At 35.5% G+C, this 27,894-nt stretch overlaps 1 protein-coding gene across 1 annotated transcript in view; it reads right to left on the bottom strand.

Moving 5' to 3' along the window:
- The window catches only part of LOC107038793 (heterogeneous nuclear ribonucleoprotein L), a 51,946-nt gene that overhangs the window by 6,306 nt on the left and 17,746 nt on the right, over positions 1–27,894 (bottom strand). The window contains exons 6-8 of the mRNA XM_015258072.1: positions 16,614–16,677; positions 4,617–4,709; positions 2,912–3,434 (exon numbers count right to left, since the gene is read on the bottom strand). Of these exons, the coding sequence (XP_015113558.1) occupies positions 2,912–3,434; positions 4,617–4,709; positions 16,614–16,677 (680 nt within the window). The remainder of the gene's footprint in view (positions 1–2,911; positions 3,435–4,616; positions 4,710–16,613; positions 16,678–27,894) is intronic.

The following is a 27,894-nucleotide window of genomic DNA, read 5'->3' as shown; positions in this document are numbered from 1 at the left end:
ATAGTTCATTATTTTTTTGGGTGCCATGGAAATTTTCCTAATTGAGAGTGGGGTAACCTCGGAGGTTATAGCTGGAACGATTACAAAAGGATCTAAATTTCATTATTTTTTTTCTTGAGACTGAGATCTGAAAGAAATGTGCAAAAATTCTCAATGCTATAGCATACTCAGAGATTTCTCGCATGAATTTTCCTATTTTTTTTCAATATTTTGGGCTTTTCACACGAAACACCTTAATTTTGTGAAATCAGATTTTTTCATCCCAATCTAACGGTTCAAGCTGGAGAATCAAATTTTGTTGAATTTAGTCAAATTTACTTAATTTAATTTTGAATAATAAAACCATCGCCAAATATTCGGTGACCCAGGGTTGAATGAGGCTCAAATGAGAGTTGTAATAATGTTTAACTACACATTTCGTATTGTTTCAACAATTGTAGTTAGAAAAATGACTGAAGTACTTGGATATCCTCGCGCCAACAATATGGCGTTCTGAGGTCAGTGACAAATATTTGTGACACGTCATAAGATCGTCATATTTTAACTAAATAGATCGTGGTCACTCCTCAATTTTATGACGTAAATTCTACGTGACCGTCATATTCCATCTAAATAGCAATAAAAATGTCACATTTTTCGAAGTCCCATAATGGCATCTCAATTTTATGATATTTTTTATGACAGATTCTACGTGACCATCATATTCCATCCAAATAGTAGTGACGATGTCAAGCTACTCAAATTAAGACAAAAAAATGATGTCACATGACTGTCATGTGACGGCCATTTTCAAATTCCAAGTTGCACTGTCAGAAAAAATTAATTTTATTGTAAATTAATGCGAGTCTGCGAGATTCTAGTGAGCTTGACATCTCGCTAGAATCTCAAAGTATTTCCGCGGAACAATATTCATTCTGATTCGAAATACGAAATGCTGAGTTCAATTATAATTTACTTCGAAACAATGTATGTTTGTGTTGATTGATAAGTTAAGAATTAATTTCTCATTTGTGAATAGTGGATGATCAAAACAAAGAACTACTGTCTCTTTGTTCGCATAAAACAAACATTTTTCAGGAGCAAAATACGAATGGGAGTATCGAATGATGAAGAAGTCATGCTAGAAATGACATTTCTTGCTTGCCCACAGAATACAATTCTTTTGGAAAGACGAAGTCTATTTTTAACATAAGTAAGACTTGTTTGAGAACTCTCTCGTTTTTCTCTCATTGTCGAAGAAAGTCTACCAAGAAATCTTTTCTCAAATATTTTGTTTTATTTTCCTAAATTCCAAGATTGCTATCACATCATTCTCATTTTATTCAAGAATTAATTCCTCATTCGCGATTAGTGAATGACCCAAATGAACAACTGTCTCTCTTTTCGCGTAAAACGAACATGTTTCGGACGCAGAATACGTATGAGAGTAGTAAATGACGAAGAAGTCGTATTAGAAATGAGATTTCTTGCTTGCACAAAGAGTACAAATTTTTTGGAACACTAATCAATTATTACGACAAAAAGTTTCCATTTCGATGTATACTTTACATGTTTGGCACAAAAATCCTTTTTTGGTCATAAAAAAAACGATTTTTTTGGCACAAGTAATATAATACTTGCCTGAGAACTCCGCCATTTTCCTCTCAGTACACTGAGCAGACAACAGTTTTTTTAGAAGTACGTTTCCTTGTATCATGAAATTCATGGCTTGAAAATTACCAAGCACACAATATGTCATACTAAGAAAAAAAATTTATACTTCTCCGAAAGACGAGGGCAATTGGTTCATATCAAGAAAACGAGTTCTCAAATCAATTCAAGTGGTTTTTGCATTAAAATATTTTAGAATTGAGGCTAAATGACTCAATTCTAAATTGAATTAATTAATTCAATGTTACTTTGTTTGAGAAATCGCTTTCTTGTCATCAAGAAATTGTCCTCGTCTTTAGGATAAGTACAAAATTTCTTGACGAAAGTTGTTTTTTTTTCTTAGTGCAAGATATTTTGGTCTTGAATGTAAAGTTGAAGTTCAGTAAGTTAAAGTTAAGGCTCGGGTGTACTATATTTCGAATGTTATCTCCATGTTTTTTTTCATCTTTCGTCATCTGCAATTGTCAATTAAGTCCTGCATCATGCAGAAGTGTTGAAAAATCATGAATGAATAATACAAAAAAAGTAGAAAAAATTCTCAATTTTTTCAAAGAGCATTTTTAAATTATATTCAGAATAAGTTGAATAACAAGAAATTGAAAAATGTATCTGATTTACGGTGACAAATGGCGGCCTGTCACCCAATATCATGCAGGGGGAAGACTGATTGCGTAAATATTTTCCCACACTGCACAGAGACATTTATTATGGAAAAGGTTCTTTGAAAAAAGTTGTAATATTTTGGAGAATTTTTTAATCACACTTTTATCACATAAAAATGGCAAATGGCTACATACCATTGTTTTGAAAATTGAGATACCTAGCTGTCACTTCCCATGAGGAGTTAGTGTTTTGTTATCCACCATGGAAAATGACAGCTAATAGATAATTTGCCACAGCAAATCAGATATTTGTAATTTCCACTTTTTTCAACTCATTCTGAATCTCAATTAAAAACGCTCTTTGAAAAAACTCTATTTTATAGAATTTTTTCTATTTTTTTCTCATTTTCTCACAACTTTTGGGAATTTCTACATGATGTACCACTCAATTGACAATTTTGGATTACGAAAGATAAAAAAAACTCCAGATAACATTCGAAACATAGTACACCCGGGCCTTAAGTTAAATTTAAGTAAAAAAGTTAAAGTTAAGTAAAGACGTACTTCTCAAAAAACTTTGCTTTTGTCAGTGTATGAATTATCCCCCACCAACTAAAATCCCCCTCACAATAAACCCCCTGAATTCAATCTCCACTCACCTATTATTTTTGCTTCCAGTAAAGTCTTTGAAACTAGCCGTCTTATCAGGTAGAATATACGGATTTGTGACGTCAGCGAGAAATGCCTGTTTAGAGAAGCCCAACTGCAACTTGCCCTCGGCGCCAATAGTGACGTTGTTCAAATTCTGCAAACACCTCTCCACAGCTATACTATCCCCCATTTGTATCATAGCACATCCCTCCTTGGTCTTCAGGAATTTCACCTTGGTCACATTACCATACAGACAGAAAAGATTAAATAGTTTATCCGTATTGACTTTATCAGACTGCAGTCCGTACACCATCATGACAGAGCCCTGTGCACTAGTTGGTGGATTTTGTCCAAGACTCGGTACATAACCGGGCCTAGCTGGTGTAGGATGAAGTGGTTCACGACCAGCAAAGTCACTCTTGATGCCATACCTCTCGACATATGGCTCAGCATACGTTGTTGGACCGTTGAAACTCTCCTCATAACGATCATGCCCAGCACCGGGTGGAAATGTCACTTGCGGTGTTGAACCTTTTCATAGAAATAAAAAAAACAAGTGGCGTATTGCACAGGTCTAAATCAAGTAGTTTTTCGCTAAAAATTAGCAATTTGCTTCCGAATGTATTAATCGAATTAATTTCTATCATTAATTTCAGATTAGTAGGGATTCTTCCTGAGGTTAACCTCGGAAAAATGTAATAATTTTTTTTAAAGGCCATTTGAGATCAATGTTTTGTAGGGAACTGAATTTATTTTAAATTAGACAGATTGAGAGATAACAAAATGAATGCAAAATTTGATATCACAAGAGTTCATGCTCCTGATACATCAATGTTGATGTCTCCTCGGTCGTTAGTAAATTATTTGAATTTTATTTTTCTCCTGAGTAGCTTCCCTTAAACTGGACTTGAGACCAGTATAACTTTTTTGCTAATGAATTAGCAATTTGTTTCTGAATGGTAAGTTGGGGAAGATATACCAGCCATGAAACTTTAATATGATCCCTAAATGTCCCAAATGTCTAACATAAGCTCCATACGCCCTGGGTAAACATCTATCAGGCGCCGACTAAATTAAAATTAAACCGGTTTACACTTCCACTGAACGTTGATGAAACCTAGACGAAACCTTGGTTAAACCCTGATTAACCTCTGACTAAATCACAACTAAACCCTGACTATACCCCGACAACTTCGAATCAACCTTGACTAAACTCCGACTAAATCCGGACTAAACCTTGACTAAACTCCGACTAAATCCCGATTAACCCCTGACCAAACCCTGGCTAAACTCCGAATAAACCTTGACTAAACTCCGACTAAATCCTGCCTAAACCATGATTAAACCTCGGTTAAATGCTTTTTAAAGCTATAATTCCAAATCAAATGATATGATCGCCACAATCTTTGAACTCGACCGAGATAACACCCAAACGAATATTTAAAGCCATAATTGAAAAGATTTCGATAATTATTTTTTGAATGATCGTCGAAAACCTAAATTTGGACATGATCTAAAAACAGCACATTCGAGCTCCTCCGACCAAAATAAGCCACCGTCCCACAAAAGACTGGAAATTTCAAATTTGACGAGTACAATGCGTCCATTCGGACGCAAAAGTCGAAAAGAGCCCACGGGTATGTCAACCCAACGCTAATGGAATACAGTTCTATTTTAGTTGGATAAATTATGTAAAATCCGGAAGAGGATTACCATATGGCTGTGGAGCTGCACCGTATCTCGGCTCAGCAAGAAGTGGCGCCGGCCTACCATTGCCACTCGGTTCTTTTTGGTGCCCACTTGAACCTAAAAACACACAATATACCATTTCGTTGAGAACATTACCATGAATTTTTCAACTTTTCCAGCATTTCCATTGTCCCATCTTACTCCTGCATCATTATCATTTCTCCCCCTCTCCCTCCCCCCGTGGAATATCTCTCGGTTATTCCATTGCCCTCTGGATGCATTTCCACTACTACTGACAAAGCAAGTAGCAAGTGTAGCAACCGCACCTAGAGCCCACCGGATCGATCCGCACTCCTATTCACTGCACTTGAATTCTAAACGCCCGTCGTTTCACTCCATCTCCCTCGTTCCCTGCTCCTTCGTGATAAAACACTATTTGTTCAAAGCCCATTTATTTCCACTCCTCTTATTTTTTCAGCCTTAACATTATCTAGTTACTGACTACTGGCTTCTTCCTTTTCTCTGTTCACTTCTGGCCTGTTTTTTCCTGAAAACTTTTTTCAAATATTTCTCTCTCTCTCTCTCTTTTTTTTTTCGTTTCTTTCTGGCAAAAAAGCAAGCGCATTTACTTACCGTTGTAGCTGTTGGACAATTATCCTTGGACAATAATGAATGAACAAATTTGTCTCTCGCCCCTTCTCAGTAGCACATCTGTCCAACATTGGAGAGTACGCAGGAGTACGGGGGTAGGGAGAGCAGCATTAGTCGTAGACCTGCCTAAGCCTCACTCACCGGCCCTGACTTGTCCCACATGTCAATCCATCATCGCCTCAAGTCAACAATGTGATGGCCGCATCTGCACACAGACAAACATTCCAACATAACATCACTGCCTTCCTGCAATCCTTCCCTCATTCGAATCATCCCTGCATTCCGTGCAAGTATTAATCCATGGCTTCTTTGGGAATCTTGCAATTTATTTTTAATCATCAGTTTGTTCTTCGTTTAATCCAGTGGCAAACGCATTAAACGTAACGAATCAATTTGGTCGTTCTCGTTGATTCTGTTTGTCTCGGGAAAGAGTTTTTTGATAAAATGTCAGACACTTTTGACGAGGATTCAGTAGCGAAGCGGCAAAACGATTTAATTCGATTTCGACTACTCGTCAGTTTTCAACGAATATCTCGAAATCTAAAAAAGATAGCTGAATTTTTGTCGTGACCTTTTTTGTAGAGCGAATTAAGGACTCGAGAAAAGGTCGTGATGAAAATTTCGGTATCTCCCTTAGATTCGCAGATATTCCTCGAAGACTCTACTAAGGGCTCAATCGACTTAGTCAACTCGGTCCTTAGCGGTTTTCGAGGAATATTTTCGAATCTAAGGGAGATAACGAAATTTTAGTAGAGACATTTTTTATAGCCCTCAATACGCTCTACAAAAAAGGTCCTGACAAAAATTTTGCCATCCCCCTTAAATTCCGAGATATTCAATGAACAGTGGCCAATGGTAAAAATCAACTTGAACTGTTTTACCGTTTCGATGCTGAATTTACGACAAAAAATTACAGACATTTTCCTTCAAAACTACTCGTTATCGAGATTATTGGATTCACGAAGACAATTCTATTGAAAATTACCCCTAAATTCTAGTAATCGTGGAGCGTATCGGTCTTTCGGGAATTTTTAGCTAAAGTATTGCATTTTTACTTGAGCTTTTGGTAAAAATTCCTCTACGTACGCAACACCATAATCAACATTTAGGGGTAAATTTCAATAAAATTTTCACTCCGTGTATTTAACAATATTGAAACTGACTCGTTACATTTCACCGAATTAAAGTGAGAATTTTCATATTGAATTGGATAATTCTTGAAAATAATTATCATTCTCTTGTGTTTCTTATTTCTTCAATTGAAAAACGTGTGAATGAACGGGATGTTAATGAATTCAATTGAATTAATCGATTTTGCAAAAAACTTTGGTCTCTAATATTTTAATTCAGAATAGATAAAAAATTTTTTACTTCTTTTGTTAAATAGGTTAAAGTCATATTAATGACGGGGCGATAGCAGTGGTCGATAGGTTGATTGATCGAATGTTTGTCTGTGAGTGCATTATTGGTAGCCTTTAACAATGGACAACAGTATATTTATTTGTCGGGAAATAGTTATTACGGATACAATCCTCTTTACTGTTGTTGTTTTCTTTATTCATAACGATTTGCACGATTATTTATTTGCGTGTGTGTAGTAATGAAGAATTATTTTCTCTCACGAGAAAAAATAAATCAATCATCTTTCTGTTTTATCTTTATCACTAATGTGCGCCAAATACTGATTGATTTATCATTTTGTCTATTGTTTGACAGTCGATGCTGGTGAATGGAGGGTCCGGCAGATCTACTCTCGTAGCGTTATGTGTAATAGTGAAAATTCTTGTGATTAATGTGGATCCCCCGTAATGTCAAATTAACATTTTTAACGTTCCCACTGTTTTTTGTCCTTTTGTTTTATCTGTGAGACATATTTTTTCAAGTTTCTCTCTTTAACTTTCACGTTTCGCTCGTCTGTTTTACTTCAGCTCCACTCTTCTCATTTCTCTTTTATCTATCTTCACGTAATGAATATATATTTTGGCTTTTTTGTTTTTGTATTCAACGGGTGGGCATGTTTTTCACGCCTCGGTCGGCTCCTCATCGAGCAGCTAAAGACAATCCTTGAAAGCGTGTCTCACTAAGTTAACTACAAAGTCATTGACAGGGGAGATGAGTAATGAGGACTCTCTTTCTCGTGAATGAGAAAGATAAAGAGAATAACGAATCTGAGCCGGGTGTGCCTGGTGTTACCCTGAGGGTTCTTGGTGTGTCCTAATGTTTTCACTTTAACACGCGTCGTAATCGGTTGTAAAAATGTGTCGAAGCTGAGGTTTTTCTTCCTGGGTTAGAGGAGGCGGCTGGCGTTGTGTTGTGTGTCATCCTCTCGGTTATGTAGATTATCGTGTCTCGTGAATGTCGTTGACATTTTTTTATACCGAGATTGTGCATCACCATTACCTACATGTGTGTTATCATTTTGTCCATTATGTGGTGCAGAGATATGCTCTAATGTGCTGATATTGTTACTGAGTCTGAAAGCTAAATGCATTTAGCAACGGCAAAATCCCAATAAATTTTATATCAAATATCATCTACACATTAATTCATGCGACATTGAGATGACTAAGATATTAAATATAACATTTATTTGAATGAAGTGTTTCGGTGGGGCGGGAGGAGGGGTAAGTTTAGAAGTTGTGGAGGAAGTGAAGTGTTCGGTGAATCGCGGGGACAGACAGTCGCCAAGAATCATTTCTGCGGGTGTGTGCATCGATCAAGGAAAGGCGAGAAAACGTAGATAGAGTGGTTGTTGCCCTGAAAACCAAGAATCTTATTCCAATTCACTTAGTATTCCCTGTGTCATGTCGATCATGTGACTCGCCCTTTCTTTTTTCCCATCGGAAATGCCTTTCAGTGTATCAAACAGATTTATATCAGAGTTGGTGGAGTGAGGGGCAACGAGTTTTATTTGATCATAAAAAAAGGTGAGGCTTGGGATTTTGGGATGACACCGGGGGAATAGTTCTCGGCCCGGGGGTTGGAAATAGACGAGATGGAAGGAGGGAGAATGGCAAGCTAAAAGTGATACCAGAATAGCGAACATTACTCTTTGGATGCAAACTGAACTTTGTCGGGGGTTATTGAGTAGCAAAAGTATGTATTAACTGTTGAGGTAAAAATTATTGAGGATGTCGTGGGGATTTTGCGCAACGGATTTTAAGAATGGTCGATAAAAATTTGCGTTTTTTTTTTTGTAAAAAAATAGCATTACGGATATCCAAGTACTTTGGCGATTTTTCTACCAGTGAAATGATTTTCTGCTTTGGTAGTACATTAGAGCTGTCATTTAAGCCCCATTTGACCCAAAGTTTCCGGAGATTTTACAATGATTTTATTATTTAAACTTTACAGGTCTGAATTTGAATCTCGATGTTGAATGCACGTATGAAAAAATCGTATAGAAATTTTCTGTACGGAATGCGTATAGAATTTCTGTAGGATTTTCGTATATGATATTCGGATATTTCTATGCGGATATTTTTTATACAAATTAATTCTATACGATTTCTATAGATTTGATCCTATACGACCTACTGCCACATGTATAGAAATGTTTCGCATGGAGTTGTGACATTTCTCTACGTTTTTCTCTGGAGCGTTTAGACATCTTTCAAATGAATACAAAAATTTATGTAAAAATTTATGTATAGAAATAATTCGTATAGAAATATCCGAATATCATATATGGAACTCCTATAGAATTTTTATACGCAATCCGTATAGAAAATTTCTACACGCTTTTATCATATGTGATGAAACGTCGACATATGAGATTTTTAGAGAATGTCTATCTGTACGTCCAAAATTCTGAGAATTTTTAAAATAAATTTTTGCAGAAAAAGGACTAAAGTGATGGATGAAAATCTGAACTTTTGGCTCATAATTGGTTTTATTTGGAAGCATATCCGGGCGAAATTTCAGCTCAATCGGCCCAGTAATTTTTGAGATACAGCGATTCCGAAAAATTTTTCTTTTCTCAATATTTCGAAAACTACTGCACCAAATGAACTTTTTTTGGCGTCAAAATATTCTTTATGATAATATCTATCGAACCACAGCATAATATGCCTAGCTAACTATTGCGAATCACCCAGTAGCCGACATTTATCATTTTTGTGATAAAACTGATGTGAACACGTTAACGCTTGAAAAGAATTGACATAGAAAGTTGACATTTGGTAGGATTCTAGCTCTTACTATATTACAGGCTGGGATTCCAGATGAGCGAAATCGAATGAGTAGTTTTAAAGATATTCAATTTTTTGTGCAAAACTATATTGTTCAATATCTCAAAAATTATTCATCTGATTTCAATTTTTTTTTAAATATTCGTCTTGATGTCTCCTATCTAGTTCTATCAAAATATATATACCAGTTCCTACAAAGTTTACGAGATATTGGCGTTTTTCTATTTTTCTTGTCTGAAAGTTGCTTTGATGTTCCATTACATAAGTGAAGGATGTGGTAAAGCCCCAAAATATTGAAGACTATTTAGTATAATCGAGTTGCACTCCTGTGTAAAATTTCAGATTGACCGATTCAATACATTTTGAAACAGAGCAGTTGACGCAAAAAACGTTTTTCGCATAAAATGACATATCGTTGTTCCATCATTCATTTTCGCATGGAACCATTTCTTAAAAATGAGGTCGTGTAGATGTGCCTATCCCACTGGATAAAACTTAAATTTAATTCTCAATTTTCGACGGTCAAACTTTTCGAGGAAACGTTTTCAATAAAAATTTCCACTTTTCAATTAAAAAATGAAATTTCTACGGATCTATTCGGAAGCTGATTACCAATGGAATTGGTAGAAATAAAAAATGAAAAAGATAAATAACGCATCAAGTAACAGCCACATGCCTTCTGACGGAAAGGTTCGGCCCCCTGCTTGTTCTAACATAATTATTGTACTTGAAATTTCATAACATGATTATTGTATTCAATTTTTCGATCCTGTAATTGACCTTAATACAAATTAAATACGAATGAAACTGAATGCAAATGAGCCCACTTTACCACGTCATCAGCCTGAATAGCTATTGACAACTTGAATAAACAATGAACCTCATCAACGAACTCTAATGGAGTTCTGAGTATAAGTGGGTAATTTGTTCCCTGCCTCAAAGGTACAAATAAAACAGGGCAATTCAATGCGATGATCAAACAAATGATGACTCTACAAAATTTTAGAATGATTGGCAAACAATTGTCTTTTTTTTAAACAGCATCAAATGAGTGGTGAAGTAATACGATCACCAGAGTCGACTCAACTCCCGCATAAATTTTCAAATAAAACCTCCAAATCTAAGCGATAAAGCAAAATTGTTATCGAGATCTTCGCAGTGCTCATTTTCCTGAGATATCTCGCAGGAAATTGCGATAAAATGCGACCGAGAAAGTTCGTTTCTATGGCGTAATGTGTATAAGCGAGTAATTCACCTCCGCACACACTGTTAAAAAATTACTCTTGAAATTTCAACTGGAAAAGCTTGAAATTTTCAACAACGACAAAGTTACATCAAATTTCTGTGTATTTCTTCTGTTACTTTCGTAAATGTTCGAGTAATTCTCGATCTTGAGGTCCGTGGGGCACTGAAAAACCTTGAACATTTTGAAAATTCAGGTAACGACTTTTCTGAATTCTCAAGTCTTAAGTCTTAACTACTTTAAGCATTCCAAAGTATCAACTGGGTCTATGAAAATCACAAATTGAGACCATCCAAAGTCTGAACTTGAAACTTTCACAAGGCTTGCATTGAGATCTCAACATCTTAAATCGAGACTTTCGAAACTCTCAATTAAAGGGTTAACAAAATGGCGTTAATTTTCCAAATTTTTCAACAAATTTCCTCCCGAAAGGTATTGATATTTTTACAAATCGACGCACATTAATCTCCGCAATGATAGAATGATTCATTTATTCCAAACAAGATTCGTTAACTATTGACGAATGGTAGAGTTGAATATGACCAAATGAGTATTCGTTAATAGTTAATGAATGGTTCACTTGAATGGCGAAAGTCAAGTTAAACAAGGCTCCTCAAATATACATTCGTTAACTATTAACGAATGAATATTTGGTGAGACCGAATAGACCCTAACCTCCAACCAAAATTCATCCGTTAACAATAACTAATCCGTTCTATCAGTGCAAGAGACGATTATGAAGATCCATATGCTCTGTGTTTGAAAAATATTAATAACTTTGTTCAGAAAAGTTGTTTGAAAATTTCCAGGAAACGTTGGCCTTCTGTTAACCCTTAAGAATTTCAGGCTTGAAATTAAGACTTGAAAGTCGTATCTTAAGATCTTTGAAATCCTCAAATAAGGCCTTATTTTTGGGTCCATGAAGAACTTAGCAAAATTGGAGGAACAGTGAATTTATTTTGGTCGGTATTCGCGATCAAGCCTCCTAGGCTCAGTCGGCGGACCAAAATGGTTGTAAAACTACGTTAGGTTAAAAACCGACCAAGATGATCCTTTTTTGGTCGCCAAATACGACTTTTACTATGAAATTGAAGAGTATAAGCCGCTGAGTCTAAACAGCAGTCGGTCTCGCATCGGATAATAATTCAACGCATTCAACTTTAGCCTTCTTATCGTTGTTTGGTATGTCTAAAATATATTTGAGGAAAAAAAATCAAGCATCACATGATGTAGAAAACTGTTGTACAACCGAAAAATCCCGCAGCGCCAGGGACTTACTTTTCAACCCGATAGGTCTTTAACCGACTATCTGTGAATGCATCAAGCCAAAAACCGACCTAATTTTGCGACTCGGGCAATGAACACGCAATTTTTTTATCTCGCCGCAGTCCCGAAAGACGCAGTATCGTCTCCTTTGTTGATGACCCCGAGTCAACCTATCTCCGCATTTTTATGTATAAAATACCGAGACCAGACAGACCGAACCTGAAGCTGAGATTCACCATTAAAGAAACGAAAAACGTGACACCGAGCTGAGATAAATTGTCTCATAGTCAGAATGGGAGGAGACAATACTGTGCACAGACATGTCTTTCAAGACTGAGACGAAACCAAAGATTCCCATTGAGACCAAGACGATCTCTCCAAAGTGAAAAGCTGTTCATCTCTCGTGTACACCTCTGATTTTACCTCCATTTTCGAGAATTTCAAGAGAAACAGAAATAATTAACACTCCGTTGGTCCCGCTATGAGCGCCGCGCCACACTTTTTCCGATTTTCTAAATTACACTGCAGTAAAGCCTCAGAAAATTTTGAAAAAAATTTGACATCTCATTTTGAATTATCTAGAAGCCCTACCAATGAAAATATCCACCAAAAATATTATAAGTAGTTGGATTTTCAAATTTTTATTCCGGAACTCCGGGTCGTGTACCGTGTATAAAGCGATTTTTCAGAAAACGTGGCAACTTTTGAGCATCAATATATAATTAAGGGTAACACTGAACATGAAAAATCTCACGAGACTTGTTCAAGTATACGCTCTACAATCTTGAGCGTATACTTGACCAGGTTCCGTGAGATCTAGAGTCTAGATCACTGTTGTTTGTTCAGAATTTTCCTAGATCTTTCAAATATATCATTATGTCGATTTATGCTGGTGTGGCTCGCCGCCTACGGCGCGACCAACGGAGTGTTAATGAAAAAAACATATGTACAAGTTTTTGGATAGCCGATTCTTCCAAAAGTAATTTTAAGGCAGTTATCGGGCACCTGAAAGACCCAGTTTTCCGACGTGTAATTTGAATGGAGATTGGCTATCCGGAAACAACCGAAAAGAGTTATTTTGCTCAACATTTTTTCTGAATTTTGGCAAGAATTGTGATTTTTAAAAGAACAGCATCGAATTGTTAGTGAAGAGGGAAGATAATTCGAGATGACTCAGCTCCTAGTTCAAGTTTCGAAATAATACTTTGAAAGGACGTAGTAAAATTCAGATCTCCTTTCAGATTCGATTTTCCTTTCATAAAATCGGTAGGGACCATGTCCCTCTATTAGACTCTGCGATATCTCGCAACAAAGGAAAATGGTGGGCAATCCAATTACTTCCTTTCACGTTTCATCGGACCAAATGACTATCGAGAATTTTAATAAACAATGAGCATCAGTGTTATGAGTTTTGCGTCATTCCAATTGACCTGGTGGAATGGTTCATTTGGTCAGTAGTTGACCTAGTGTTGAAGTGAAACTGAAAAACAATTTCCGTAAAAATAACAAAATATTCATAGGTGAATGATGGAAAGGAGAGACGTACTCGTGTACTCGAAGGTGGAAACTAGATTTGTTGGAGATTCTGTGCTGGCGCAGAGTGCAGTTTTTATTCAAAACAGTTGTTGAACTTTTTACAGTACTTTTCATAATACTTTGAAAAGACGAAGTAAAATTCAGATTTCTTTCCAGATTTGATTTTCCTCTAATAAAATCCGTAGGGACATGTCGCTGTCGTTATTAGACTCTGAGATATCTCGCAACAAATGAAAATGGTGGACAATCAAATTCAGTAGTGAAGTGGTAAAACGGTACAAGTTAATTTTAACTATTGGGCAGTTTTCAATCAATATCTTGAGATCTAAGGGAGATAGTCAAATTTTCGTTATAACCTTTTTTGTAGAGCCGATTGAGAGCGACAACAAATGTAATTACGGAAGTTTCGCTATCTCCCTTAGATTCGGAAATATTCCTCAAAAATTCAACTGGGAGATAAGTCGACTTAAACCGTTTTACCACTTCGCTACTGAATTACTTCATTTCACATTTCATCGGACCAAAAGACTATCGAGAATGTGAATAAACAACGAGCGTCATTAATGAACTCTCATATGACGTTATGAGTTACAGCAGACAATTCGCTTCCCAAGAGGATAAAAAAAAATGAATCATAGGGGGCAATTTTTCGTGATGACCGAGGAAAAATGGGATATTGGGGTGAATGAGAGGTATATTTTGACTCTCCACGGCCATTTAATCCCCTGAGGAATAGTCCGTCCATCACACCTTCTTTATTTATTTGCTCGATAGTCCATTTGGATTATACTGAATTGGAATCGTGACAGAAATGCCTCCTATATCGTCTCCTACCAATGAAAAAAAATGAATTTCTTTCGGACACGGTATGAAATAACCCACGACATCTTTAATGGGCAATTATTCTTCTCGAATGTAGCAGTGAAGTGGTAAAACGTAATAACGTGTATTCGCCATTTTGTTAAATATTCAATTATCTTGCCGACGAGTGGCTCCGTGTGACTCCAAATGCCAAGAGTGATTTTTTGTCGCAGGTCTACCCTAAACTTACTCGCTGCCAAGATTAATTCATAATAAACAAAACTATCGAAGTTGACGCATTACGTTTTAGTTCTAAAATAGATTTCATTCGGATTAAAAGGTTTGAGTCGTAAATTACAAGTGCCACATATTATCTGATGTAATAAATCTGAGTGAGTGGATTTCAATGCAAAAAAAATGAGAATTTTGTGTTAAGGATGTTTAAACTATCAAGTGGACAACTCAGCTGAAAAGAAACATAAAATTGTCCAAATAAATCATTCATGTTACAAATTATTTTTCTCATCAGTGTAGAAGTGTTATGGTCTACTTTTCCAGTCTCGAAAAGAATAATTAAAGAAAATGTTCATGAATAATGGAGGAGTTGTGACTGCGGTGCTAACTGTCGAATTTTGATCGGGCAACATCGCACGCTTCGGCTAGTAGTGGGGTTGTAACCGTGAGATGAATGTTTGTGTGTGTTATACGTGTCCATATGCTTCCAGCACTGAATTATCGTCACCGACTTTACCGACCTCGATCAGCTGTTGTGCGGTGTTGTCGCGTTGCTCGACTCGTAATAGCGGTCAAATTTTTTTTAGAGGAATTCGAAAATCAATCGAAGATATCACGCCTACAGGGCCCGGTCCCCTACTCGTTCTCGCCGACGATAGATTCTTCATAGTCTAAAGTAAATGGCTTGAGGTTTTTTGCAATATCTTGAGTGTTTAACCCCTGCAACATCTCGATCAAATTTCACACGGTCACGTTTCTTCCCTAAGCGTAAAGTTACAAGAAGTGATTTTCAGAAATTTATTTCTCAGTAGGATGCCCTGATGGAAGGATTAAGATTGTTACTAACGTGTGGCTCAAATATGAATCTGGCATATGAGATAATATCAAAATTATGGTGAAGAATGTGGTTTGGCTAAACATCTTGGATCATTTTCTTTTTTGATAGAGTGAACAATATCCATTTTGATTTTTCGATATTTTTCTGGAAAGGAGTCACTTTGACAAAGTAATGAAATAACTTGCAATTGAGGTAGGAGAAGGAATTAAGGATGTACTACACCCCTTTCGGCCAAAATTCACGTTTTTTTCATTTTTCTGATAAATTATTGATCGGATTGACGCAAAATAATATACCGTTTTTGTGTTTTACCATTATTGACTGACTCACGAAGTCTCATGGTAGTGCAATCATTTTCCTGCATTTTTTCGAAAGTTTTGTGAATTTCTGAAAAGTTTTAGAAAAAACGCAGGAAAATGACTGCACGATCATGAAATTTTGTGAGACATTAAGTAATGATAAAACGCAAGAACGGTATAGTTTTTCACGTAAATCCGATCAACAATTTACCAGAAAAGTTCAAAAAACGTGAATTTTGGCGAAAAGGGTGTAAATACATCCTTAAACGTGGAATTTTACACTTTTCTACGTTTTTAGGGGATTTCTGATGACGCGAGGTGGTGAAGTAAATGGAACCATGCTCAGTCGAAAGGACGGAATATTTCGGTCCGAAGTACATATTGAAAACTCGAAAATGTTTTTCTAACTCTTCCGAAACACAATTTCGTCAAAAGCTCAAAAATATAAAGGATTGATTTTTTGTACAAAAGATCGTTTAATGTCTTTAGGCTTTTTGAAATGTTGATAAACGTATATTTAAAAAACTCAATAAAACCGTACCGATAATTGGCGAAATCACCTATATAAGGAGAAAAAAGATGGTGAAAATTACCTCATGAACATGAAATTTCCTCAGCAATCCCTGGAAATTTTATTAGAAATCCCTAGAAATTTTACCCTAACAGCACTAGAATTTTTCATTCCCGTTCCCAGTACTAGGTTTTTTCTAAAGAATTTCTCTCCGTGCCCGATCACCTATCGTACCATAAAATTTGCCGCGATTTTCTAGGCAATCTTTATCCAACTGTTCTCTCCGTATTGAACGCTTTTAAAACAAAAAAAAAATTCAATGAAGCGAATATCCCAGGAAAGCTAGGGGGACAAGTAGTCTCCAATAATTGTCGAACGATGCACATCCGTCCCATGACATCCTCAATAAAAAAATCTGTACAATAATAATGACAATAAATCGTAAAACTCACCCAAACTTGGTGTTGTGTAGTCCCAACTCTCTGCATCATTCTTGTAAACATTAAGCTTAGTCGGCTGCAACAAAATATTCGAGTCATCGTAATCCATCCAAAATACGGGATAAATCATGTTTTATAGTGATATGAATCCAACGCGTACAATAAATGTCATCCACATATATTCATAAAATTGTCAACGCGGGAAAATCGTGAAACAGAGATGGAGAATTGCAGTCAACGATAAAATAGTATATACCCGTTTGATGTGTGATATAAAGAGAGGCGCACCGAGTGGCGGACAAATTGCCATGTGACACTCATGTGGTTTACGAAACGTGTGGGATGGATATTCGGTGGTGGATAAATTAAGGAATATTTGTCGTTCAAAAATCCCCCCCCCCCCCCAACATCTCTCTAAAATCATCTACAGCGCATTTTGAGTGGAATAAAACCAGTGGGAGGCCTGGAAGCCACCCTGTCACATCAATGTCAAGTCTCTAAAATACTTGTGTAACTGCAGCTATATCCGTTCCACATCTATAGCGATCGTTTTTCTATGCATATCGTTGGATCGCATAGTATTTTGTTGTTTGAGAGAGCTCACACCTTAAGGGGAGACTACTATGAGTTTTAAAAGTCGTGGGTTATTGGAGTGAGATTTTTCATACGTTGAAGATCGATTATATAGATCTGAAAACGAATAATTAGTGCAAAAAAAAATTTGTTTATTGTTCGTTTGCCCGAAAGGGTAACCCCTGAAGGGTGCCAAGTGAATTTGGCGATGACCTTGAAAATTGACATTCACCAACAAAGTTTTATTTTTTTAAATTAATAGTATTAGACAGATGGTGAACATCGGTGACAATTTCAAAATTTTAGAACTTATGGATATCGAGAAATTAAATAAACAAAATCAGTCTTATACACGGCCTCTTATGGAGTTTTGATTAAATTGAACGTTTCAACCCCCTAGGAACTCAAGAAAAAGTTGAAAAAATTTGAAGATATGGGGAATGATGTGTTCAATGTGATGGCGACAAAAAACAATGGGGTACCGGGGTGAATAAGAGAGATATTTCAACCCGCCGTACTCATTTGATCCCATGCTTTCTCGAGGTTCGTCACGCGAAATAGACGATTTTCCGCATTTATTTTCTCGATGTCTAGTTCCGGTTGCGGGTTTGAAATTTCGTCGGATGGATGAATACATATTTCTCCAATGATGGAGGGAAAGAAAAAAATTTTTTTGAGTCTTTTTTCAAATTCACTTGGCACCCTTAAAATGCTAAAAACAGTCCAGGGCCTCCAATTTTTGAGTTACAGAACATTTTTTTCTTCAAAATGTTCGGAAAAATGTGTGGAACAACAATTACGAGCCATTTTTTGGAATTCGATTCCTACACAGCTGATTTCGTTTTTTTTAATGTAAAAAAATTCATTATTTGTGTAAAAAAAATACGAAAAAAGCAAATTTAGCCATGTGAGAGGCGAATTAAAAAAAAACTAGCTCGTAATTGTTATTCCAAATATTTTTCCGAAAATTAAAAAAAAAAAAAATCCTTCGTAGCTCAAAAATTGGAGGCCTTGGACTGTTTTTTTGCATTTTAAGCGTTTTCGGGCAAACGAACAATAAAAAAATTTTTTTTTTGCACTAATTATTCGTTTTCAGATCTATATAATTGATCTTCAACGTATGAAAAGTCTCAATCCAATAACCCACGACTTCTAAAACTCACAGTAATCTCCCCTTAAGGGGAGACGGAACCCCTTTGTCTACATCAAATCTTAAAACTGTGCTTTCTCCTACAATTATTAATTCCTAACTACGAAATTACTTTATCGACTCGATTATCGCATTGTTGAGTCAATGAAGTAGTTTAATGAATAAAAAATAATAATTGCAGGAGAAAACACAATTCTAAAGATTCATATAAACGCAGGGATTCTGTTTCCTCTTAAGGGGTAACAGAAGGCCGCCGTTTCCTCGAAATTTTCAAACAAATTTCTTGCTCAAAGTTACTAATATTTTTCAAACTCAACGCACATTGATCTTCATCATCGCCTCCTGGAGATTAATGTGCTTTGATTTGTAAAAATCTCGATAACTTTCGGCAAGAATTTTTCCATTTGTTCGGAAATTTGGAAAATTATCGGTATTCTGTTATCCCTTACGGAATGTCGAACATTCCTGACAATATGAACTCCATCCCATAACAATAACACATAAATTACATAAATTACAATGAACAATGTTTAATTCAACTATTTGATTATTTATGACTCGACTAATGACCGTAATCCAAATGACAAAATTGTGTGTTACATTTCTTTTTTGTAAATGATTGAGTTTGTTCGAACTTTTTGAAACCGTATTTTGTTACATGAAATGTTGGAATTTTTAGTAAGATTCTGAATTCTGAACGTTTTTTTTATTTTACTGACTTTGAGACCCTTTTTCGGGTCCCATTCGACACTCTATCTAAGCATATGCATGCGGCTGTATTCTTCACTGTACCATACATTAAGAGAAAAAATTTCTTATGACAAAGATGATTTCCTTGATACAAGAAAATATTCTCTTGTGAATTTCTAGAATCGTGCAATCTCCTGATAAATGAGTTTGTGTTTACACTGAGAGAAAGAAGTCGTTCAACAGGATGAGATTCTTTCGTCCCCAGAGAATTTTTAAAGTGTTGACGTAAGTCTTCCCATAAATTAATATAGTTTGCGTTATATCTAGAATTTACAAAAGATCGTATGATTTAGGTGACTCTGGGCGATTTAAGTGACCAGCCGCGCATATTCTAATTCTAATTCTATATCTAGAATTTAATGGATTGTGAGAATTCATACTTTTCTGATCTGATCACTCATCATCTCCAACTGAGGAGGTCTTGTTTCGATTGCATGATGAACACTTTCATTATCAATTCAAGTACATAGAAAATTGATATCAAGTGTTGTGCTCTTCCTGCAAGATTTTATCAAAGTAATCAAAGTCCTGATGAAAAAAAAATTTCTAGCTCTAACGCAAACTACATTTACAATTTATGAAAAAGACATCATTTTTAGTCTTGAGAACGCTTAGAAATTCTCTCGAGACAAGAGAGTCTCATCCTGTTGGAAAACTTTTTTTCTTTCCGTCTGATAATGAAATTATTTATCGGGAGATTTTACGATGGTTCAAATTGACAAGAGAATATTTTCTTGTACCATGTAAACCTTTGTTCAAAGTTGTTTTATCCCTCAGTGTATTCATAGAAGTAGAGTAGGTAGTGTTTTCAGTGTGTACGTAGGAGTTGCATAGGAAACCACAGGAAACCCAGGCCGGTAGAGGCGGTTACTCTATTAGCAACCTCCCGCTGGCCGGAGCCTCAGGTTGAAAAATTCGGTTCCACTTGGGATCGAACTTCCAACCTTCCGCAAACTAGACTTCCGTCTAGCCAACTCGGTCACTGACGTCATTAAATTTGAAAAGTCTCCTTGCGATTTAAAAAAAAATTCTAGAGAGGACAATTAATTGTTTGGAAACTATCAATGAAAAAGGAGAAATCTTCAAAGCCTAGTCACTTCTCAATTCTCGACTGAACATTCTTCAAAAACCACATGGTGTTGTACAGTTTGATGAAGCTCACATTTGAAGAAATGTCGAACATACCTGGAAATATGAACTCCCATCCCCGTAACAATAACACATAAATTACACACTGATAGAACGGATTAGTTATTGTTAACGAATGGATTTTGGTTGGAGGTTAGGGTCTATTCGGTCCCACCACATGTCCATTCGTTAATAGTTAACGAATGTATATTTGAGGAGCCTTGTTTGCCTTGACTTTCGCCATTCAAGTGAACCATTTGTTAACTATTAACGAATATTCATTTGGTCATATTCAACTCTACCATTCGTTAATAGTTAACGAATCTCGTTTGGAATAAATGAATCATTCTATTAGTGCAGTGAGCAGTCTTCCAGTTCGCTATTCAATTCTTTATATCTCCACTAATAACCGCAATACAAATGACAAAATTACGTTTTTGCGATATCTGCCTCAAAAGTCCACTTTTCGAAACGGTTTAGTGTGCGTAAAGTAGTTGTTTTCCGCACGGCGTGTGTAAAGTTTACGACTGGGCGTACAGTAAATTCTCGTGCGTAAAGTTTCGCTTTAGGCACTCGAAATTCGCTTTACCCACGCTCTTAAACTTTACGCACTCGTTCACAAAAACAACTACACTACCCCCACTACCATTCCGAACAGTGAACTCGGCAGGTAACACAAAAAATAGGATGTGTTACACGTGCGTGTGAAAAAGTGGAACTTTACGCACTAGTAATACAATATACCATTGACATTTCTATTGCGTAAATAATTGAATTTTATCGAGCTTTTTGTTGTTTATGTTGCTACATACAATGTTTGCATTTCTGCCAAAATTCTCAATTTTGAACGTCTCCTTGCGATTTCCAAAAAATGATTTTCCGAGTGGGAAATTAACTGTTTGGTATTTTTCAATGAAAAAGGTGAAATCTTCAAAAATAGTCATTTCTCAATTTTCGACCAAGGGCGAAATAACGATTTGTTAAAAATCGGCAAGGGCAGAAAAATATGACGGTCATGTGAGTTATATTGCGTATTTTACTATCAACTGGCATATGACAAGAAACTAGTTAGATGTAACGTGACTCATAAATTTTTTTATATGATACGTGCGTGTAACCGCATGGGTTTCAGTTGACTATAGTCAACTGAAACCCGAAATAACGCATGACGCGCATGCGCATCACCTATTAAAAGAGAATAACAAGGAAGTCTAACCTCCGAATAGTGAATACATGGAATGACTGAAAAATGAAAAGGTGATTTTCGAAGCAGATAAAATGAGCCAAAATCGTATAATTCCTGATAGTGATGAAGAGTTAGGCAGTGAGGAGAATTTATTTACTGATGAGGAGGAGTTTATTGGTGATGTGACATTTGAAGAAAATGGAAATAAAATATTCTCCGATTTTTCAATTACGTTTTGTATCATATTTTTTTATAATTATAACTTTCTTTTTTTTGCGAATTCTTAATGATTTTTAAAAATTGTATTTTGTAATTATTATAATTAATTTTTTTCTATTAAAAATACTTTACAAGTTTTTTGAACTACATATTTAATGAATATAATTAATTTTTTCTTCAGAAGTTCCGCATAATTTTTAAATCACACTTTTTTATAATTATTTTTTAAAATAAATGTGATCTTTTTTCTTCAGTGGGGGGGGGCTTCGCCCCCTGGACCCCCTTTTCTCGGGGGGGGCTTCGCCCTCCCACTCCCCCCCCCTCCGCCCCCAGACTTCATCAAGCACTTATCATATAAAATAGTATACGCAACACGTGCGGACAACAGGCGGTCGGAGTAACCGCCTGCTTTCCGCACTAGTTGCGTAATGTACTATTGTCACAAATTTTTAAATTGCACCGGTTTTTCATTGCGACGATTAATTTATTGCCAATGCAGCCATCGCCCGAGAGACTTTAGCCAGAGAATGTTAAATGTGGAGTGAATTTTTCAGTTGAAAATGTCGAGAAATATTCGGTTTGAAAATGATGTGCAATGTTTAAATCGACATTAAAGGGAAAATCGTGTTGAAAAATTGGTGTATTTCAGCTCGACCAGGGCTTCAACCTTTCAATCGATGAGTGTTGTCTGAAATAATATTTATTTATTTATCTCAACAGTTCGACCGTTCCCAGTGAGAGAAATGACGCTAAATCAACACAGCTACCACTTTTTTTTTCTTTATTAAATCGAAATGCGTCTGACACTCATGTTGACGCTTTCTGGTTATAGATCGATGGCGATCACCATGAAGACATTTTTGAATTTCGAGCTAGTATCACCTAGGGTGCAACAAATTAGATGGAGTGTGACGGCCACATAGTAAAACAGTCACGTTAGGACGTGAACACGTCTTTTATTGGAAGTCATTCGCAAAGTTATCGCGATTTGTATAAAAATTTCGAGAAAATTCTCCGGTTTTATAAAGAAAACATTGAGAAAATGCTTCGGCTTTACAGAAAATTTGTGAAAATTTTCGGATTTTCTGGAACATCGGCACATTTTGTAAAAAATTTAATTCAGTTCATAAGACACGGATACGTTGACGCAGCCGGACATGAATAACAATCTAGAGTCTAAGTTGTTATTCATGTGCGGGTGCGCCGACATGTCCGTGTCTTGTGAACTGAATAAAATATACTATATCCCAAGACAATCGGACCCAAAACTTAGTCCCTATGGATTTCCAGAAAAAATTCTAAATGATTTAATTTATTGCATTCTCATAAGTTATTGAGTTTTTCTATCCTCATGTGTTGTTGATGCAGGCAGCAATAACTGTTTAAATAAAATAAGAAATTAGTTGTTAATAAATTTGTTGAATCAAATAAGAGCTGCTTTTACGAAATTTTCATTTTTTAGAGTTGAATATCGCAAAAACTATGTAGTACAAAATTTTACAAAAAATTCACCGTATTCGGAATTTATCCATTTATCACGGATTAGTTTTTTAAGAACATTTATAAACATTTTCTTTGAAAAACATAAGGACAATCTTCAGAAAAACGTGTTTTGTAAGGATATACCTTAAGTATAACTACTGAATCAAGGATACAGCCGCTTAGGATTTTTTTGACACATGCCGACAGATTGTCATAGTTGTTTCTGTCACATGACCGTCTCTAACATGATATAATTTTTTCGCAGCGCTGTTCTGACTAAACATCCTTCAAAAAACAGACTTTAATTGGTTTCTGATTTTCAGAATGTTTCTTAACGATTCAGAATGAAGAATCAAATGTAAAGCTTTCAAGTTTCAACAATGAAATGATTGCAAAAACCAGAGTAATTTAGGGTCAATGTGGGTCTGTCACATCAACGTCAGGTTCCTGAAATACTTGTGTCGCTTCAGCTATACCCGTTCCAACTAAACAGCCATTGTTTTTACAACCATAGCAAGGAATGGAACCTGTTCCAACTTTTGAGAACCCCATTTTTTACATGAAGTCAATTCCTACTAAAATTGTGAATGTGAAAAAAGTTATTTTTAGAGTGAAAAATTAATTATTTGCAGGTTATTAATGAGAAAAGTAAAACCTTTAAAAATTATAATTTTCAATTTACGAATGAATAGTCTTCTAAAAGCGGGCTTCGATTTTTTAATGACTTTCAGATTGTTTTTTAACAGTTGAAAATGTGGAATCAAGTTTAAAGCGTCCGAGTTTCAACAATTAAGTAATTTTAAAGTACTGAGAATTTTAGCGCCGAATGTGTGTCTGTCACATCAACGTCATGTCTCTGAAATACTTGTGCCGCTTCAGCCATACCCGTTCCAACTACACTGATAGAATGATTCATTTATTCCAAACGAGATTCGTTAACTATTAACGAATGGTAGAGTTGAATATGACCAAATGAATATTCGTTAATAGTTAACGAATGGTTCACTTGAATGGCGAAAGTCAAGTCAAACAAGGCTCCTCAAATATACATTCGTTAACTATTAACGAATGAACATTTGGTGGGACCGAATAGACCCTAACCTCCAACCAAAATCCATTCGTTAACAATAACTAATCCGTTTTATCAGTGTATACAGCGATTGTTTTTACAACCATAGCGTGGAATGGAATCTGTTCCAACTTCTGAGAATCTCATTTTTTACATAAAATCGATTCCTGCTAAAATTGTGAATTTCAAAAAGCTTATTTTTAGAGTGAAAAATTAATTATTTGCAAATCAGTAGCGAAGCGGTAAACCGGTTTAAGTCGATTTTGACTTTTGGCCATTTTTTGACAAATATCTCGGAATCTAAGAGAGATAGCAAAATTTTGCTCATTACCTTTTTTATAACCCTCAGTTGACTCTACAAAAAAGGTCATGACAAAAATTTTTCTATCTCTTTTAGATTCCCAGATATTCGTCAAAAACTGGCCAATAGTCAAAATCGACTTAACCCGGTTTACCGCTTCGCTACAGAAATTATTGATAAGAAAAGTGAAACCTGTAAAAATTGTAATTTTTCAATTAAGGAATGAATTGCCTTCAAAAAGCGGTTTTCGATTTTTTAATGACTTTCAGATTGTTTTTTAACGGCTGAAAATGTGGAATCAAGTTTAAAGCGTCCGAGTTTCAATAATTAAGTAATTTTAAAGTACTGAGGATTTCAACGCCGAATGTGTGTCTGTCACATCAACGTCAGGTCTCTGAAATACTTGTGTAGCTACAGCTCTATCCGTTCCGCATCTACAGCGATAGTTTCTCCAAATATATCGCTGTACCACAGGGTATTGTCTAGTTTGAGAAAGCTCGTATTTTCATAAATGGTGAACACACCTAAAAATATGAACTTCCCCCACAATGATAACCCATAAATCACAATGACTACTATTCCATCTCACCATTAGATCATTAATGACTTCACTAGTAACCACAGCGTAAACTAGAAAATTACCTTCTTTTCACATTTTTTTGTAATTTATAGAATTTATTCGAACTTTTGGAAACCTTATTCCTTTACATGTAATGAATTTTTTTGAAATTACTAAAAATTTCATCTCAAATTCTGGGATTTGGAAATCTTCTTACGGTTTCGAAGGCATTATGTTTAAAGTAGAATTGTTTGTAAATCATCAATGAAAAGGGTAAAATCTTCAAAAATGGTAATTTTTCAATTCTCCACTAAATATGGAATTGAATTTAAAGCTTCCGAGTTTCAGCAGTAGAATAATTGCAAAATACTGAGTAACTTAGGGCCGAGTGTGTGTCTGTCACATCAACATCATGTCCCTGAAATGTTTGTGCAGCTACAGCTTTATTCGTTCCACATCGACAGCGATAGTTTTTCCAAATATATCGTTGTATCACACGTTATTGTGTAGTTTGAGAAAGCTCGCATTTTCATAAATGTGGACGTCCGCATGAAAAGGGACCACTTTGTCGATTCTATTTTCCGAGATATTCACGTTTTTCTCTTGCCAACTCCCATTTAAACCCATGTTAAATTATTTTTTCGATCGTCTATAGCGTCGTCACTCTTTACGCTATCAAGTTCATTTTTGGCTCTAAATTTGCAGAATCGGATCAAGATTATCGGCATATACATAACTCCAATAGTGCCAAAGTGGTACCTTTTTATGCGGACGTCCACATATGGTGAACACACCTAATAGTATATTACGCAACAAGTGCGTAATGGGTTTTTTGGCCCGTGGGAAGTTGTAAAACGAGCCGAAGGCGAGTTTTACATTCCCACGAGTCAAAAAACACCATTACGCACGAGTTTCGTATACTATTTTATGCCATAGGGCTCAGAATCCGCGATTCTACCGAGCGAAGCGAGGTTAGAATCGCGTGATTCTGGGCACCTATGACATAAAAATATGAATTTCCCCCACGATAATAACCCATAAATCACAATGACTACTATTTCATCCGACTATTAGATCATTTATGACTCCACTAGTAACCCCAATGTAAATTACAAAATTCCATTTTTAAAAATTTGTGTTAAAAATAACGTAATTTCTGTCGTGAAGTGGTAAACTAGGATGAGTGCAAATTTTTTGAAAAATTTTTTATTTCTTGAATCGAAAGTTCTTTTAAACATCGTCAAATTTTTTAATTCTCCTGAAAAAGTTCCATTTTTGTACTTATCCTAGTTTAACACTTCGCTACAGATTTGTTCGAACTTCCGTACACCTTATTATTTTACATGCAATTGATATTGTAAATGATTTCTGCTAAAATTCTGAATTTTGAGAATCCTCTTACGATTTCTAAAACATTATAATTGTTTGTAAATCATGAAGGAAACAGATAAAATCTTCATAAATAGTAATTTTTCAATTCTCGACTGAATATGGAATCAATGAATAATTTAATAACTTAGGGTCGAATGTTTGCCCGTCACATCAACGTCATGTCTCTGAAATGCTTGTGTAGCTAAGGCTCTATCCGTTCCACATCTACAGCGATAGTTTTTCCAAACAGATCGTTGTATCACATGGTATTATGTTATTTAAGAAAGCTCATATTTTCATAAATGTCGAACGCACCTGAGCATATGAACTCCCCCCACAACAATAACCCATAAATCACAATGAGTACTATTTCACCCCACTATTAGATCATTTATGACTCGACTAGTAACCTCAATATAAATTACAAAATTACATTCTTCTGAAATTTGTTTTAGGAATAATTTAATTTGTTCGAAATTTTGCAAACGTCATTATTTTACACGTAATTGATTTCTGTTAAAATTCAGAATTTTGAAAATCTTCTTACGATTTCGAAAACAATATTTTTAAAGGTGGAAATTAATTGTTTGTAAATCATGAATGAAAAAGGTGAAATCTTCAGAAATAGTAATTTTTCAATTCTCGACTCAATTTGGAATCAATGGATAATTTAATAACTTAGGGTCGAATGTTTGCCCGTCACATCAACGTCATGTCTCTGAAATGCTTGTGTAGCTAAGGCTCTGTCCGTTCCACATTTAAAGCGATAGTTATCCCAAACAGATCGTTGTATCACATGGTATTATGTAATTTAAGAAAGCTCATATTTTCATAAATGTCGAATGCACCTGAACATCTGAACTCACCCCACAACAATAACCCATAAACCACAATGAGTACTATTTCATCCCACTATCAGATCATTTACGACTCAACCAATAATCGCAATATAAATTACAAAATTACATTCTTTTTCAATTTGTTTTACAAATAATGTAATTTATTCGAACTTTTGTAATCCTCATTATTTTACATTTAATTGATTTCTGATAAAATTGAGAATTTGGAAAATACTCTCAAGATTTCGAAAACAATATTTTTGAAAGTGTAAATTAATTGTGTAAATCATCATGAATGAAAAAGCTGAAATCTTCATAAATAGTAATTTTTTCTATCTCGTCTAAATATAGAATCAATGGAATAATTCAATAACTTAGGGTCGAATGTTTGTCCGTCACATCAACGTCATGTCTCTGAAATGTTTGTGCAGCGAAAGAACATGGTATTATGTAATTTAAGAAAGCTCATATTTTTATAAATGTCGAATGCACCTGAACATATGAACTCCCCTCGCAACAATAACCCATAAACCACAATGAGTACTATTTCATCCCACTGCCAGATCATTTACGACTCAACTAATAACCGCAATACATCACGAATGTTGTTATTAGTCATGTTAAACGCTGAGAATTATGACAGACATTTTAATCTTATCAAACGGT

Source organism: Diachasma alloeum, unplaced genomic scaffold (assembly GCF_001412515.2).
Source record: "Diachasma alloeum isolate Michigan unplaced genomic scaffold, Dall2.0 Dall_scaffold_00288, whole genome shotgun sequence".
Classification (NCBI taxonomy): Eukaryota; Metazoa; Arthropoda; class Insecta; order Hymenoptera; family Braconidae; genus Diachasma; species Diachasma alloeum.
The sequence above is the reverse complement of the archived record's forward strand: the minus strand, read 5'-3'. Positions and strand labels throughout refer to the sequence as shown.